General features: G+C 41.4%; 1 protein-coding gene across 8 annotated transcripts; it reads left to right on the top strand.

Moving 5' to 3' along the window:
• The first annotated feature begins 2,175 nt into the window (after nucleotides 1-2,175).
• zgc:153867 (uncharacterized protein LOC337226 homolog) lies at nucleotides 2,176-12,471 on the top strand. Of its 8 annotated transcripts, none has more exons than XM_062391520.1 (7): nucleotides 2,176-2,367; nucleotides 7,566-7,593; nucleotides 9,492-9,635; nucleotides 9,750-9,923; nucleotides 10,182-10,259; nucleotides 11,136-11,183; nucleotides 12,224-12,471. In XM_062391520.1, exons 1-6 carry the CDS (start codon nucleotides 2,191-2,193, stop codon nucleotides 11,162-11,164), a joined length of 630 nt encoding a protein of 209 aa, XP_062247504.1. In that variant the 5' UTR covers nucleotides 2,176-2,190; the 3' UTR covers nucleotides 11,165-11,183; nucleotides 12,224-12,471. The 8 variants fall into 8 exon arrangements, with proteins under 8 accessions (XP_062247504.1, XP_062247502.1, XP_062247500.1 ...); XM_062391518.1 differs by having other exon boundaries at nucleotides 9,492-9,641; nucleotides 11,136-11,170; XM_062391516.1 differs by having other exon boundaries at nucleotides 9,492-9,641.
• The last annotated feature ends 2,003 nt before the right edge of the window (nucleotides 12,472-14,474 follow it).

Here is a 14,474-nt window from a genome sequence, read left to right as displayed (position 1 = left end):
CAATCAGCTGCTGGGTGAATAGGCTGGAGGCTGGACTGAATCTATTAGCACGACATATAAGCCCAATCAAAATCTATTCTATATTGTCCCATGTTGTTGGATCATATTTATTGTCGTTTCAACAATAGGTCTGGTCTTGCTGACTTTGATGGGAGGTGTGTTTTTCTGCGCTTATTTGACATGTTCGATAGGCCGACGATGACGTCAGCAGGGCCGTTGGTCTCACAGCGAGGGTCTCGTGTCCCTATTGTTTTGAGGCTCGAGCCGCGTAAACGCTGATTTCAAGGCCCATTTAGCGCGCGATGGATTGTGCCCGATATCCACGGACCAATGGAGAGCATCGATTATTGGAGGAGCGGGTGGAGTGACGCCAGGAGTTGTAAAGCGGATGGATAGATGGATAGATGGATAGATGGATAGATGGATGGATGGATTGATAGATGGATAGATGGATGGATGGATAGATAGATTGACAGACAGACAGACAGAGAGTCAGATAAACTTCTATAACAACTACCACCTCTATTCGAGACAAATCTGCAAGTCAATTCTTTTTACACAAATGAGTCCTGAGGCTCTATGGGGCTTCCTGTTATGCAACAGTGACATCTAGTGGCACCCTTCAGAATTACGATCTCTCTGTGGTTTTGAGTTTACTTTACCAATGCATGTAAACACTACCTCAATACCACAACATAAAATCAATATCATATTAGCACAAGTATGATAAATGGCTGTTGTTTTAACACTGTGAATTGGGAACAGCTGTGGTTGTGGTTGAGCTTTATATACAATTGGCTTGTCTTTAAAATATATTAAGATACCTCAATTGTAGTTGTACAGCCCAAAATAACAAATCACATGTTTTTAAGTAACAGCTTTACAATCTATGCAAACAGCAGCATCTTAGATCCTGCAGGAAGTAGGGTATTTTATAGGCTTATTTTGCAATATATGTAAAATGTGGCAAGGCATTAGGGCAAACAAATTTGAGACTTCATAAACAGTTAAACATTTTACAAATATGAGGTTCAACATTAAAACCAATTGTGTGTAATCCTCCTCACTGTGCTTGTACGATGCATAAGAATGATATCGATTTAAACATTTGTTATATTGCTATTGATGAAAGCAATATTGTTATCATTTTATCATCAAGCCCTGCTGTAAAGTATCTGAAAAGAATACTGCAGACTATCTATAGTTGATTAATAAATACATTGGAGTGCAAATATTTTTTTTCCATGGACCTCAATGGACCTCAATATACAAAGACACTGTTATTTTGGAAAAATTATATTCAAATTCTAATTGTTGTGTCCCTGTCAACCTCAAAGCAAAAATTAATGGTAACCAATATCATATGGCAAAACAAATTAGATAAGATACAAGCAACATAACATCCAGTTATGCACAACTGACATCACAGGGTCCTTGTGCACTGTACGGTCCAAAATCATGTGTAAGAATCACAGAGCCTTCACAGAGCAAAACACATAGTGGAGTCTAAATCTCACGGTGATCTGTTTGGCACCTTAGTGTTCCGCTCCTCTGTTTCTGGGCATGTAGCGCCGGTGCCTCCCACTCTGCAGGAAACAAGAGCAAGTGAGTATCTCGGGAGCAATATAAATAAAACATATTTTTTATCATCCAAACCTGAAGAACCTATTAGCTGCACGATTCAGTCTCTCTCATTGTTAATGAGAGAGACTGCATTTGTCCATGAGATCACTCATCACTCAAACATAAGAGACTGGTATATGATTTGGTCTATCCTCTGTGTGTGAAGCTTGACACAGAATCCCTGCTTGGTGCCGCTTCACTGCTGATTGCATTTCTGACCCAAATAAAAGCATGTGCTTAGCGTCATTCAGCTGAGCCTGGTTCTTTCTATATATATCTCCCTGTTTATCCTACTCCCAAGCTTTCATCGCCACCCCTACGCTCTCCTTTATAAATTTGCTCCCACGCTATTCAATGCATCCACCTCTGCCTCTTCCACCTGCCAGTCCCAGAGCATCATCGGCATCATCAAGCTGCTTCCCCTCAACCCCCTCCCGTGCACAGGACACACACAGCTGACACACTTAACTTCACAGCTTGAACACTCCTCTCGGCAGACACACCGGCAGCGGGTGCAGAGATTTCAGACAACATTTACTTTTAGGGCTTTTTCCAGGGTGTGAGGGAATGGCTCCGAAAAGAGAATCCTCTATTAAGAAATCACCTTCACCAGTGTCCCAACCGAGACTGGGTCCCCCTTACCCAAGCCTGCCTGCGACTGCTTCAGCACCGAAATCATCTCTGGACCAGAAACCAAGGATGCTGCGTCCCTCAGATTCACCGTTTGACCCCAGTACTTTGGAGGTGAGTGGGGTTGCTGCAGTATCATTTTTGTGGCAAAGCTAATGTGGGGCATAAAGTAGGTCTATTGGAATCATTTGTTCAGGTCATTCCTAAAATATTATTTCACAACCTTAGCCAACATAATAGATCTCAGCCAGAAACACAAATTAGTGCTGCTGCCGGTAGTGTGGAAGTCTAAAAACATCTTATGCGGAATATTTGCTGGAGCTTTCTGTGACTCGGAAGCTATGATGGACCAAATGGTCTTCATCAATTTACAATGAGAGACTGCAAAGAAGTGGGGCAGTGAGGGTGAGACTGTCAGTCAGTGGCCTCCTTAGAGAGAAAGAGGCTGCTTCCTGCCTCAGTATGTTCTACTTCTTCCATCAGGCAGGTGATCGGAATAAAATCAGGAACTTTTCCCGGATGAGCTGCAAACTCACAACTATTGCAAAAAAGACAAAATGTCTAATGCCTGCCCTCTATTTCATGACTCAAAATATGAACTGAGGGTGTGGACTTCCCTTTATCCTGCTACCATTTCAGACCACACACATTGACTTGTCACAGCAGTACATGTAACTGATGATATTAAAAATTACTAAATTGAGTCATTTTGAGGGTTCTGGTTTTATGCATGCTGGCACATTGACCTGGTTTACAAGAACTCTTAGTGGAGCTGAGCCTTTCACCTCATCTGTTCTTGTCCCTGCTAAGTCAGAATGGCCACTGTGAAAACGCTTCTGTCCAGGGGCTCAGACAGAAGCTGACCTCTAGATAAACCGTGTCACAGACCTCCTTCGCCCCAGACACTTTTAATTGTCATGGCAGGGAAAAGCAAAGACTTTACGAATAACATTAGCCATCCATTCTATTCAACAGTCCCATTGAACATGACAGCGTGACAGTGATGCAGCACGCTCAATACCAGGACCATGAAGCCAAAACAGCAGAGAGAATTGAGCATTATGTTAGCTTATTATGTTAGCTTATCACTAATATACTGGTAGTAGCGTCTCCGGGCTGCCCCAATGCAATGCAGTAAATTAGTTATCAAGTAATCAAGAAAAGTTAATTCATTAATTGCGTATTTTATATTTATCCAGCAGGAAATTATGGATTCTAAAGTATGTGATACATCACAACTGAATAGATAATTATCTATGCATAATCTATATGCATATATACCTCTTTATATACAGTCCATGATGTAAAATAATATATTTAAACAGATACATAAACATACTAGGGCTGGGCAATTAACAGAACATGGATTGAAACTGACATTTATAATCTCTAACCAATGTAATTTTACTCATGTCAGTTAATTTGGTTAATACTTGTTTGGGTTTCCGCTACGTGTCCTATGTCCTCCATAGCTGCGCTCACATTACACGTTAGCAATAAACTCTAATAAGATGTCATTAGGTAGGCTGCAGGACTTGAAGTTTGCTTTGTTTGTCTGATTCGTTCAAAAGCTCAGGAGACACGTACTTTAACAGATTGAAAAAGAGTCCAACATTTGCCGCTCACTAAATTCACACATCCAGCAACGACATCAAGGTGAAAGTGACCAGAACGATCCAGATTCATGAGCTATCATCATCGATTAATAATTAAAGGTTCAGTGTGTAGAATTCAGGGAAATCTAGTGGTGAAGTTGCATGTTGCAGCTGAATACCCCTCACCTCACATTACATTACATTACATGTCATTTAGCTGACGCTTTTGTCCAAAGCGACTTACAATTAGTACACTCAACCTTTATGAGGGGCCATTTAGGGGTTCAGTATCTTGCCAAGGACACTTTGGCATTCAGATGGGGTAGAGTGGGATTTGAACTGGCAACCTTCTTGTTGGAGAGCGACCACTCTACCCCCGAGGCTACACCTCGGCCACATCTCGGCCACACCTCACCCTCCCCTTCCAAACGTAAAGACTCAAAAGGTTGTTAGTTTGTCCGGTGTGGGCTACTGAGGAACAACATGGCGGCCTCTATGGAGAGAACCCACTCCTGATGTAAATATAAAACATTTGATTATAAAAGGGCCCATTCAGGAGTAAAGAAAACAACAATTTGTACAATTTAGATATTTACAAAACTTTGAAAACCTCACAAGGATTATTTTTTATTCAATATCTACCACCTAAATCGTACACATTGGACCTTTAAAGAAAACTGCGACACACAAAATCGAGGTAAAGGTTTGAAATAATAACAAAATTTATTTGAAGTCATATAGTCATATACTATTATGAAATCTATACTTTACTCCGATTTCATCAGCTGTTTTACTGTAAACAAAGTAGGCTCTTTGACCAAACTGTTAAATGAAAATATTTTAACATTACACATACAGTGTGCTTAGGTCAAAGCAGGCATAGTTCAACAAGACAATTATTTTGACATTATGTAAAAAAGAAACTGAATATCTCATGATATATCTGATGCCCACATTAGACTTTGCATGAACATGCTCTGCTGGTGCTTTAGCTTTGCTGCCACCCTCATGCTTTCAGTGTGCAGGCAATGATTTGTCCCATTTCGCCTGTGAGGATATGTGGGACATGTTAGATACACACGCTTCGGCTCCCAGTGGGATCACAGACATGACAGGAGGCCAGAGCTCCTGCTGGGCAAAGACAGCACTTTAGCCGGGCTGTTGAGAGATGTGGCTTCAGTCCTAGATCTTACTGGCCTAAAGTAATCCATCATTCCAGCATGGCCAGACACTCACATCCTTAATGCAAAGCCGAGCAAAGTCATTCACTGCAGTCATGCATTAATTTACTCAAGTGGGGTCAAAACCAACAAAGTCAAACAAACACCACAAAGTGACACACAATGTCACCCTCAGGTCTAAGGATTCTCCGATTAATTTACAAGGTTTAGGGCGTGATGATTATCCCTGTGTTTTATACATTTTAGTACATGCTACACCCTCCTTAATTACCATGTCAAATATTCTTAATATCAACTCTAGGTCAACTTTATCAAACAATTCTAAATCTGTAAATAAACATAATATTGTTAATTTCAAACGTTTAATGAATTGACACAAGATGTCTCCTACTTCACTGAAAGCGCTGCAGATTTGCCAGGATTGAATCTAAATTGGTTTCTTGTTTCAAAGCCATGTTTGTAGTAATTTTTATTTCAAATAAAATGAGAGCACAGAGAAATGTTCCACCTTCCGCAGATAAAAATGAAAACAGACTTTTAGTTGCAATAGTTTTGCAAGTGTCTATATGTGTGCACTCAGATTTGTGAATCTGCAAATATGTATTCAGATCTGTATATGTATTGACACTAATCCATAAATATGTAGCTGAGATTTGCAAATGTTTAGACATTGTCTGGCCTGAAGGCAAAGGAAGATAAGACAGCCCCCCTCAAGCTGATGACAGATTGCCACACCCCCTAAGATGTCAGGCATAGTGGTATAGTGATAGTGGTAAAATCACATTAGGAAAAAAAAGAGAGCAATACCTGAGGTGGGAGGACAGCATGAAGCCAAATACTGTCATCCATTATCCGTGTCCTTTGAGGGTCGTGGTAAGGCTGGGTCCAGCAGCTGATAACAAGAGGCGGGGTAGATCCTTGACTGGTCAACGGCATATCTCATGGGGGCTGACAAACTGTAAAGAGACAAACAACCATTCAACCTGTCCCCAAGTGCACATTGTTGTGTTACACGTGTACAAATCTTTTCCACATCTATATATTTGTGTAAATATTTGCAAATCCCAGTAAACATTTACACAATCCCGAGCACATTTGAAAATGTGAGCACATTTGCAGATTAATTTACACATTCACAAATAAGACAGTAACATTCACATATCTAAGTACACAGATACTTTCACAACTCTCCACAAAGATTATATATAATATACTGTCGCTATTATAATATTGTCATATTCTGGTGTCAAATCCATTATGAACATGTCTGATGGTCAGACGGCTCAGAAAAAAAGAAACAAGCAACACAACAATATGAATGAAAGACAACTTAAAGTGTTTAAATCCCTTCATCTTTTCATGCCAGAGCAAACTGAGCAACACAGTTTTTAATGTTGAGGCCTTCTTCACCTCTTGCTTAGCTTACATTAAACTCTGTAGATTCAGATTAAACCCATAGATGATATAACAGTCATCTCATTTATAGACTTGGAAGTTTAGAGAGTAATAATATACACATGTAAGGTAACAGTGAACAACACACTACACCTTGATGTTTGTTTCTATATATGGAGCGTGGCTGCCCGGTCTTCCCTCCTTCGCTATTTTCCCCACCCGGGGTGAGCGGAACGCCATAGCACGTCTCTGATTGGCTTACCTTGTTATTACCCCCTACGTGTAACCAATGGTCACGCTCACTACCTAAATCTAAACCAATCACAGGCAGCAAAGGGGCGGGTCTTCGCTCAGCTCGGGTAGGATAGTTCATATGACGCAGACGGTGCTGCTGGGGTTTTGTCACCGTGCTCTTCTCCGACTCCCCGTCACATTCTTCGCTCTAGCCTACGCCCGGGACACACCTCAGCCTTCACAGGAAAATGGTGGGTTTGTTTCCAGACCACTCACTCTTTCCACTTTGTTGCCGCTCGTGTGTATTTGGCTCGTGGGGTCGTTGTTTTCGGGAGAACGGTTTATCTTTGCAGAGCCGTTCATTTGTTACCTCAGTCGTCTCGCTCTTCGCTAGCGGAAGTGCAACTTTTCGAGAAGCTAACGTTAGCTTGCGCGCTGGACAAACTTAGCAATCACACGGCGAGCTTCGTTATGTCACTGAAACACCTCCATGTACTTAAATCAGGACTGAATGTGGGGTAGTTAGATGATGTTTGTTGTGGGGGGGTAAATGTAAATACGACTAAAATGTGCTCAAAGGGCCTCCGAGGTTAACCTGAGCTAGCTTTGCCACAGCCTTCATGTAGCCTGATTTCTCTTTGAACAGTCTGACTTCTCGGAAGATCAAATCCTCGGTGAGTTGTGAATTTGTGTTTTGACGTCTCCCCCCCCTCCTGAATCCAGCTTGTTTTGCATGCCCTCATTCTCGCCTGGTATCCGATGACACTTTGCCCTGTATCTCCACTATCACCCTGCTCTCTCTGTACCTGCCTGTCACAGTAGTCGTGGTTAGGCTAGGTTTGTTTCCTCCTTTTATTTCCGCGCTGTTTCAATCACTTTTCCACTTGCAACTGCTTGTCCTTTCCAGATTGAGTTTAACCTGGATCAGATTCATGGTAAGTCAGTGAAGCGGGGGTGCTGCCTTGACAGAGAAGGACTGGTGCCTCTCTCGGCAGTGTTTCAGGGTGTGATCTGCATGTTGCGTTTTGGTTCAAGCAAATTGTCCTACGTGTGAATGAGAGTCGCTTTGCACTGTCGTCTGGTTCGTCAAAGTCATACTGTGCACATAACGTCATAACCCTGACCAGCTTCGACCATGTGTTGCAGTGTTTTTGTATTGTTGGGGTCCCCCAAATTGTAAGACCACTGGAAAGTGGACCCCACCGGTCATGCATTAGGATCTGTCCCCATAAGTCTTGTCCTGTTGGATCGTAGTCATTCCTGGCTGTGTCAGTTTGCCCGGACCCGTGTCTGTTATCTCTCAAGCTGCTCATCTTCACGCGCGTGTCCTTTTTTGGTGCGGTATACAGTGGTGGATGGTTTTTGTCCCCGGGTTGGGTTGTTTAATCACTGTTGACATAATAGGCCATACTCTCACTCTCCTCCTACTTTCCTCCACTCCTCTAATACCAAATATGGTGCTGGGAAAAGTGCTCACACGCCAGAAGGGAAGAGGCACATTCCTCCGAACAGGAAGAACTCCACAACAGTGCCTGAGCCTTTTCTGAGGAGGAATTGCTTGGCCCATAAAATTAGGAACAGCTTGCCTTCCCCGGATATTGTGCAAGACAACTTTGTGTCTCCCTGATCACTAGAAGATAGCAGAGCTTTGTGTTTTGTTATCAGGCTTAACTAGACTGCCTGATGTGGATCAAAGCTAAGTTAAGCAATCCTTTGACCAACAACACAATTGCTTCATTGCTGAGTGTTGATCAATCCTCTGTAACTCCACTTAAACAACAACACAGATACTCATTACTTGTTGTTGTGAATGCTTTCGCGGGCCTGTGTAGTTGCAGCCCACAGTCGTATTGACTAGACAGCAGTGCTGTAAAATATAATAGTAATAGAAGGGAGTTCAGATGAAACTTAAATGGTTTGAGAAGAAAAAGCCCCAAGCCATCTGAAAGATCAGTCTGCCAGATCTATTCACGTTGAAACAGGTCAAACATGAAGCAAAGCAGTGACGTCTCTGTTGTTGTTCACAACACATGCTAATTTAAATACTTTGTTTGGAGGGATATGAACCAAACTGTAGCTCAAAAATTGATGTCTGAACAACCAAATTTTGTATTTATTAATTATTAACAAGTATTATATCCACATCTGTTTGCTCCATTGTTAGTTATTTTAGTAACACTATATATTTACTGCTGCATTGTTGGGACAATTCATCGTAGCTCAGACATTTGATGTTTAGAAAAGTAACTGATTAGTGTTTGCGTGTTCATTCTGCAGAAAACATAACAGGAGCATGTAGTGTTGCATTAAAATAGTTTAACCTTGTTGGTGTGAAGTGAAAAAGTCAGACTGACCAGTTGACTAACACGTTTATTTGCTGTTTAAGGAAGTAAGAGTGTTTTTGACAACCAGCAGAGTTTAACATTTGAACCACACTCTTCTGGAGTGAAGTATTGATCAGTTTAATACAATTTAGTTTTGTGTGTTGAAGCAATGTATTGGCGTGCATCATTATTTTTAGTTTCTTTTATAAATTGCCTAGAGTTATCTCTTATCCTATCAAGGGTGGCGCAGGAAACCAGAGCAGGCTTGTCCATGTGGTGCTTTGTGCCCTGTCTTTTCTTTTCTCTTTTAAATGTAAGCCTCCCCTGAGAGAACGTGATCATTTTAACTCATTTTTCATAGCCTGTGCTCTCTGTCTGCTTGTTCTCATTTTGTTCACACTCTGATTTCTGATTTGACCTTTTTTGCAAATTTCTCCCTATCCCCATTAATCCTCCATACCTGTCCGCTTATCTCCACAGCATTTTTCACATGTCTTTGTAACCTGCAGAGTTCAAGGAAGCATTCCTGCTCTTCGACAAGACCGGAGATGGGAAGATCAACTTCAGCCAGTGTGGGGACGTCATGCGGGCCCTGGGACAGAACCCTGTCAACGCTGAGGTGCTCAAGGTCCTGGGCAACCCAAAGGCTGAGGGTGAGGGTAAAGATATATTTTGCTTGAAGTGGTCTATGATAAATGTAAATCATGAAATAGTCTCTAGAGGCTCATACTGAAAATAGCCTTAATTATTCTTGTCTTTTTTTGCAGAGATGAACAGCAAGATGCTCGATTTTGAGCAGTTCCTGCCCATGTTCCAGGCCATCGCTAAGAATAAAGACCAGGGCTCCATGGAGGATTTTGTGGAGGGACTGCGTGTCTTTGACAAGGAGGGCAACGGCACAGTAATGGGAGCAGAGCTACGTCACGTCCTCACCACGCTAGGCAAGTCCCCTTTTTTTGTGATCTTCCTTAAATAGATGGCTGCCACTTTTTATACAGGGGATATACTGCAATCCTCAGAATAAAAAGCTCACTGCACATCTGTCGTTATGAAATCTGAATGTTCATAGCATCGCAAGTAAATGTGTTACATTTCTGAGAATTGATTTTACATAAAGAAATCTGTATTTTGTAATTTTGAAAAATAAGTGTTAAGTCACTTGTATAATATGAATAAACATATTCATGTTTCGTTTTCAGGCGAGAAAATGTCAGAGGAGGAAGTGGAGACGCTGCTGGCAGGACACGAAGATGCAAATGGTTGCATCAATTATGAAGGTGAGATTAGCAAAATATAAGGGAACAAAATGTAATGCCGGCTTTTATTAGGTTGATGGGGTGTGACGGTGATAATACAATAAATCGGCAAACTAACCATTGTACCCAGTATCAGAGATGTCACTGATAACTGAGAGTCTTCATAATATGCGAGGTATGATATATTGTGTTACTTAAATGTTGATTGAATAGCCTGTGTATCTGACACCTTCAAATAAATGTAGATGTAGACTGGTTAACCTCAAACACCTTGTTCAATTAAGAGCTCATTGATCCAAGTGCTGAAGGTCATAAGTCTGTAAACTAAATGTTTTGATATATAAATGAAAAGTTTATTTTTGGAAAATCCCAAATTAGTTGAAACTGCAGAGGTTGTACAGTGGTGTTGCAGAATGGTGTTTATTTTCCTCACGCAAACTAACTTTGACAAGATAACAGTGTTCAAAGTGTGCATAAACTTACATCAGCAATGTTTCATTTACTCCTGAGATCCAGTTCATTGGTTAGAGCTGATATGAAACACCACCAGCACATGTGTTTCCTAAACTGGCGACAGTGGCTCCCAGCACCAGCTCGAAGTGAGAAGCTGCAGCTGAATGTTTCCTTGGGTCATATGTTACTCTGAGTGTTTGCTTTGACGTAAAATATTGTGTAACTTTTATTTTGAGTTTTTGTAAATTCACATATTGTGTTTTCAATGATTAGAGGCACATATAATACTAAACAGTGATGTTTGGTCAATCTTATGATGGGATGTTGTTCGTGTTGAGAGTTACTGTCTAATAAGTGTTCTTTACACTCGTTGTAAATTGACCTCTCTAAGACCCTGTGTACATGTCATCTGCTGACAGTTTGTTAACTCTTCTTCCTCCACAGCGTTTGTTCGCCACATCATGTCCGGCTGAGGGCCGGTACGGGCATTGGGTATACATGAGATGGCACCCCCAGGCTTTCCTGCATTTTATGTCTTTAATAATACCCATCAGGCCATTCCAACACTAATCAGCTGTAGTTATCACATTTTATATTGGCAAGAAACGAGCGATCGCAAAAGTAGATTTGACCTGTAGGTGCCCTGGGGAAACCCTGGTGGGTCCTTATCATCTTTAGTCCTGAGGCTTTGACCAATGCGTAGCCACCTGCTGCTCTGTCTCTGTCTCTCCTGCAGCCCTCCGTCTTGGCCCCTGGCTGCAGAATGTCCCACTGCATGTGTCTGAGACCCCCCTCCATTTGTATGGGGATGTGGTGGACACAGGAAAGAGACTGGTCTCATTCAGGCAAAACCTGGTGGCCACCGTTGAGCCGTTTGAGCTGATTGGTGTTGTGGCCCTGAAGCAGCTCTTCTAATCTCATTTGCATGTCATCGGTGCTATTAAAATAGGCCCTTTCTTCTGTTGGTGTCAGAGGTGCTGCTCTTTTCATAGACACTGAGTTAGATGTTTCAGTTCATTACATTGTTTTACATTCAAGCATAGCCCCCCGCTTCAGGAGAGTGAAGCAATCCTTTTTTCTACTAACCAGAGAATTGCGATGAGTTGCTAATGTGCTGATTGTTTTCTCCTCTGTACTGACGGAAGCTGAATTTGTAGCTGCCCACTCTGACTGGACTGTAGCTGCCTTGATCTTCTCCCCTTTTCTGTGCTTCTCAACTAGAGGAAAGCATACAGCGATGATGGCTTCTCTAACCAGCTCTTCTTGGATCATAGACATGGCCTTAATACTTGGGCTGAATTGGAGATAGAGATGATTTCCTCACCTGTTTCTCTTAGTGCCCAGTTCAAACCCTCTTTCCACTGGGCGAGCGGAAATGGGGATCTGCCCCTACATGCAGCATGTCCCACCCAGGTTCACCGCTAACCTGGTTGAGGAGAGCAGCCATAGCTCCAGTTGCTGCAGTTGGAGTAGATCTCTGTAAATATCCAGACGATAACACTCACCTTTTCTTTGTCTCATGTCTTTTACAGAACTGGTCAGGATGGTGATGAACGGGTGAAGAAACAAAGATCATCCTACAGTTTTTTTTTACCCTGTCACATAAACCCTCTTTTTGCAGTTGGCCTCTACATTCCTGCCCCTCCTCATTCCATGGATTAGTTTTCCACATTTAATTTAAGAAGTGCCTTTACATTCCCATCAAAAGACCACAAATAATCTGGCTGTTGCTCCCAATTATGTTGTTTGCATTTAAATAAATGTTTTCCCTGAAAACTTATCATGGTTCCTTTGAGTGAATTTGTTTGATTCAGTAGAATAATGCACATGAGGCTTTTATTGGACTTCTGCACAGTGCATGAATGTGTACTTTCTTGTATTGACACAAGAGGGCAGTGTTGCAGCTGTAACCTGTTAAATTGGCCAATTTGTAAAAAAAAAAAAATATATACACCGAGATATAAGAGGACTGATACTTTTTGTGTTTCCATGAGCCAATTGAAGATTTTAAAACAAACCACTTGTCTAGAATGTGGTCCTCGTGTAATTTCAGACAAAATGTTTTTCTCTCTTGTTGCAAATCTAAAGGATCATAATAAAATTCTACTCTTATATTAACAAATGATTGATTTTATTGCTTCTGTCGCCATGTCATATATTTTCCGAGACATCATCGGTGGCAAACACTAGAGCTGCAGAAGGATGTTTGCTTTCTGACCTTTTCTTCATTTTCCTCACTAGCAGCCACAACTATTTCCCCTCATTAGGCACCACAGTTATCAGAGTGTGGAGCTTATGTGTGTGTGGGGTAAGGTTCAGGAGGGTGGCGTAGTCCATCGCTGAATAGATTGTCCACTAATTACGCTGTGTGCGGTGGTCGATGGAAGTCAAGGCTATTGATTATTTTAATCCTCCCTATTTGTGAGTCTGTGATCCTCATGGCTCTGCATTCGACAGGGGAATCTCTAATGGGCCTCAGCGCAGCCTGTCTCAGACCTCTCCCCGTCCAATTAACTTTCAGCTGGAATCTGGCAGGAGCGAGAGCCGGGGGCTGGGCCCGGGCTTGGCACAGCTGCATCCCACTTTCTCAGCTCAGGAGCAACAGATTCACCAAATCCTTTAAGTCCAGAACGCCATCGACTCTTTGCACTAATTACATGTTTTCCCAATAAAATAAGAGGTATTTGAGATTCATTCTCCTAATGCTACGATGATGTCTCTCTTTCTTACCTGCTTTAAGAATGCCCCCTGAATAAAACTGTGAAATTCACTGTTGAAAACATAATAGTATAAATGTCAATGTACTGTTTTGTACCAATTTGTTACAGCAATTTTAGACGGTATTATTCAGATCATATATCCCATAGTATATAACATGAACAAACATCCACAATTTCAATACAAATAGGATTTTATGTCTGTCAGCAACTAGATTGTTAATAAATCATAAACATGTTCTTGTCAGACAAATAATTGTTTTAAACTGTCAGTTGTCTAATGACTAATTCAACACTTAAATTCCAATTACTTCCAATATGTTTTTTTAACAACTAAAAGGAAACTCCCAATAATTCTAGTAGCTAAATACCTTTAACGTTTTATTTGATAACATAGACTTAATCATTAGTGAATAAACTCAAAGATATAATTAGAACAGTAAATTAAAAATATAATTGTTGGACTAATCAAATGGTGGTGGAAAAAGTTATTTATACATCGCTGTAAGAATATCAATAAATGCAGAGAACTGCATTGATATTATTTCTGAAATAATTCCCTGGATCTGTTTCTTGTTACTGGTGCTATTCCACAAATGGGCCTGGATTCAAACCCCTGATCAGCGAGAGCCACCGTTGATCCAACACTGATCCACTTTGGTGTGTTTGTACAATTGATCACTATATTGCTTCCATTTAAAATGTACATCGGCTGAATTTTGTAGATCCTGGGTGTATTATAAGCTGAGATCAATATAGCAGGTATTAATGTCCGTGTCTTAGACAGTGTCGTAAGACATTGGAAATCCATGTTGTAGCAGGCGGTGGCTGTGGTCAGCTGCTGTGGCTTTGATCCCAGCTGCGAGTCCACGCGGCCATGTTGTATATCTAACTCTCCACATTGGTCACTGCAAATTACACATGACTGTTGAACGTGCACGCTTTTATTCAGACCCTGATTTTCCACGACTTCAGAATACATATAAGAACACAGACAGGGTAGGTATAGATATTTTTAATTGCAATATTGTCTGCTCCACCTGCTCGACATACCAGACAGCCCGTC

This window comes from Platichthys flesus, chromosome 7, assembly GCF_949316205.1.
Source record: "Platichthys flesus chromosome 7, fPlaFle2.1, whole genome shotgun sequence".
Classification (NCBI taxonomy): domain Eukaryota; kingdom Metazoa; phylum Chordata; class Actinopteri; order Pleuronectiformes; family Pleuronectidae; genus Platichthys; species Platichthys flesus.
This window is presented reverse-complemented; position numbering and strand designations above follow the sequence as displayed.

Coding starts and splice junctions, on each gene's coding strand:
- zgc:153867 (XM_062391515.1), top strand. CDS start 2,191: ATGGCTCCGAAAAGAGAATCCTCTATTAAGAAATCACCTTCACCAGTG. Junction 9,642..9,749: donor CCCAAAGGCTGAGGGTGAGG/GTAAAGATATAT, acceptor CTTTTTTTGCAG/AGATGAACAGCAAGATGCTC. Junction 9,924..10,181: donor TCACGTCCTCACCACGCTAG/GCAAGTCCCCTT, acceptor TTTCGTTTTCAG/GCGAGAAAATGTCAGAGGAG.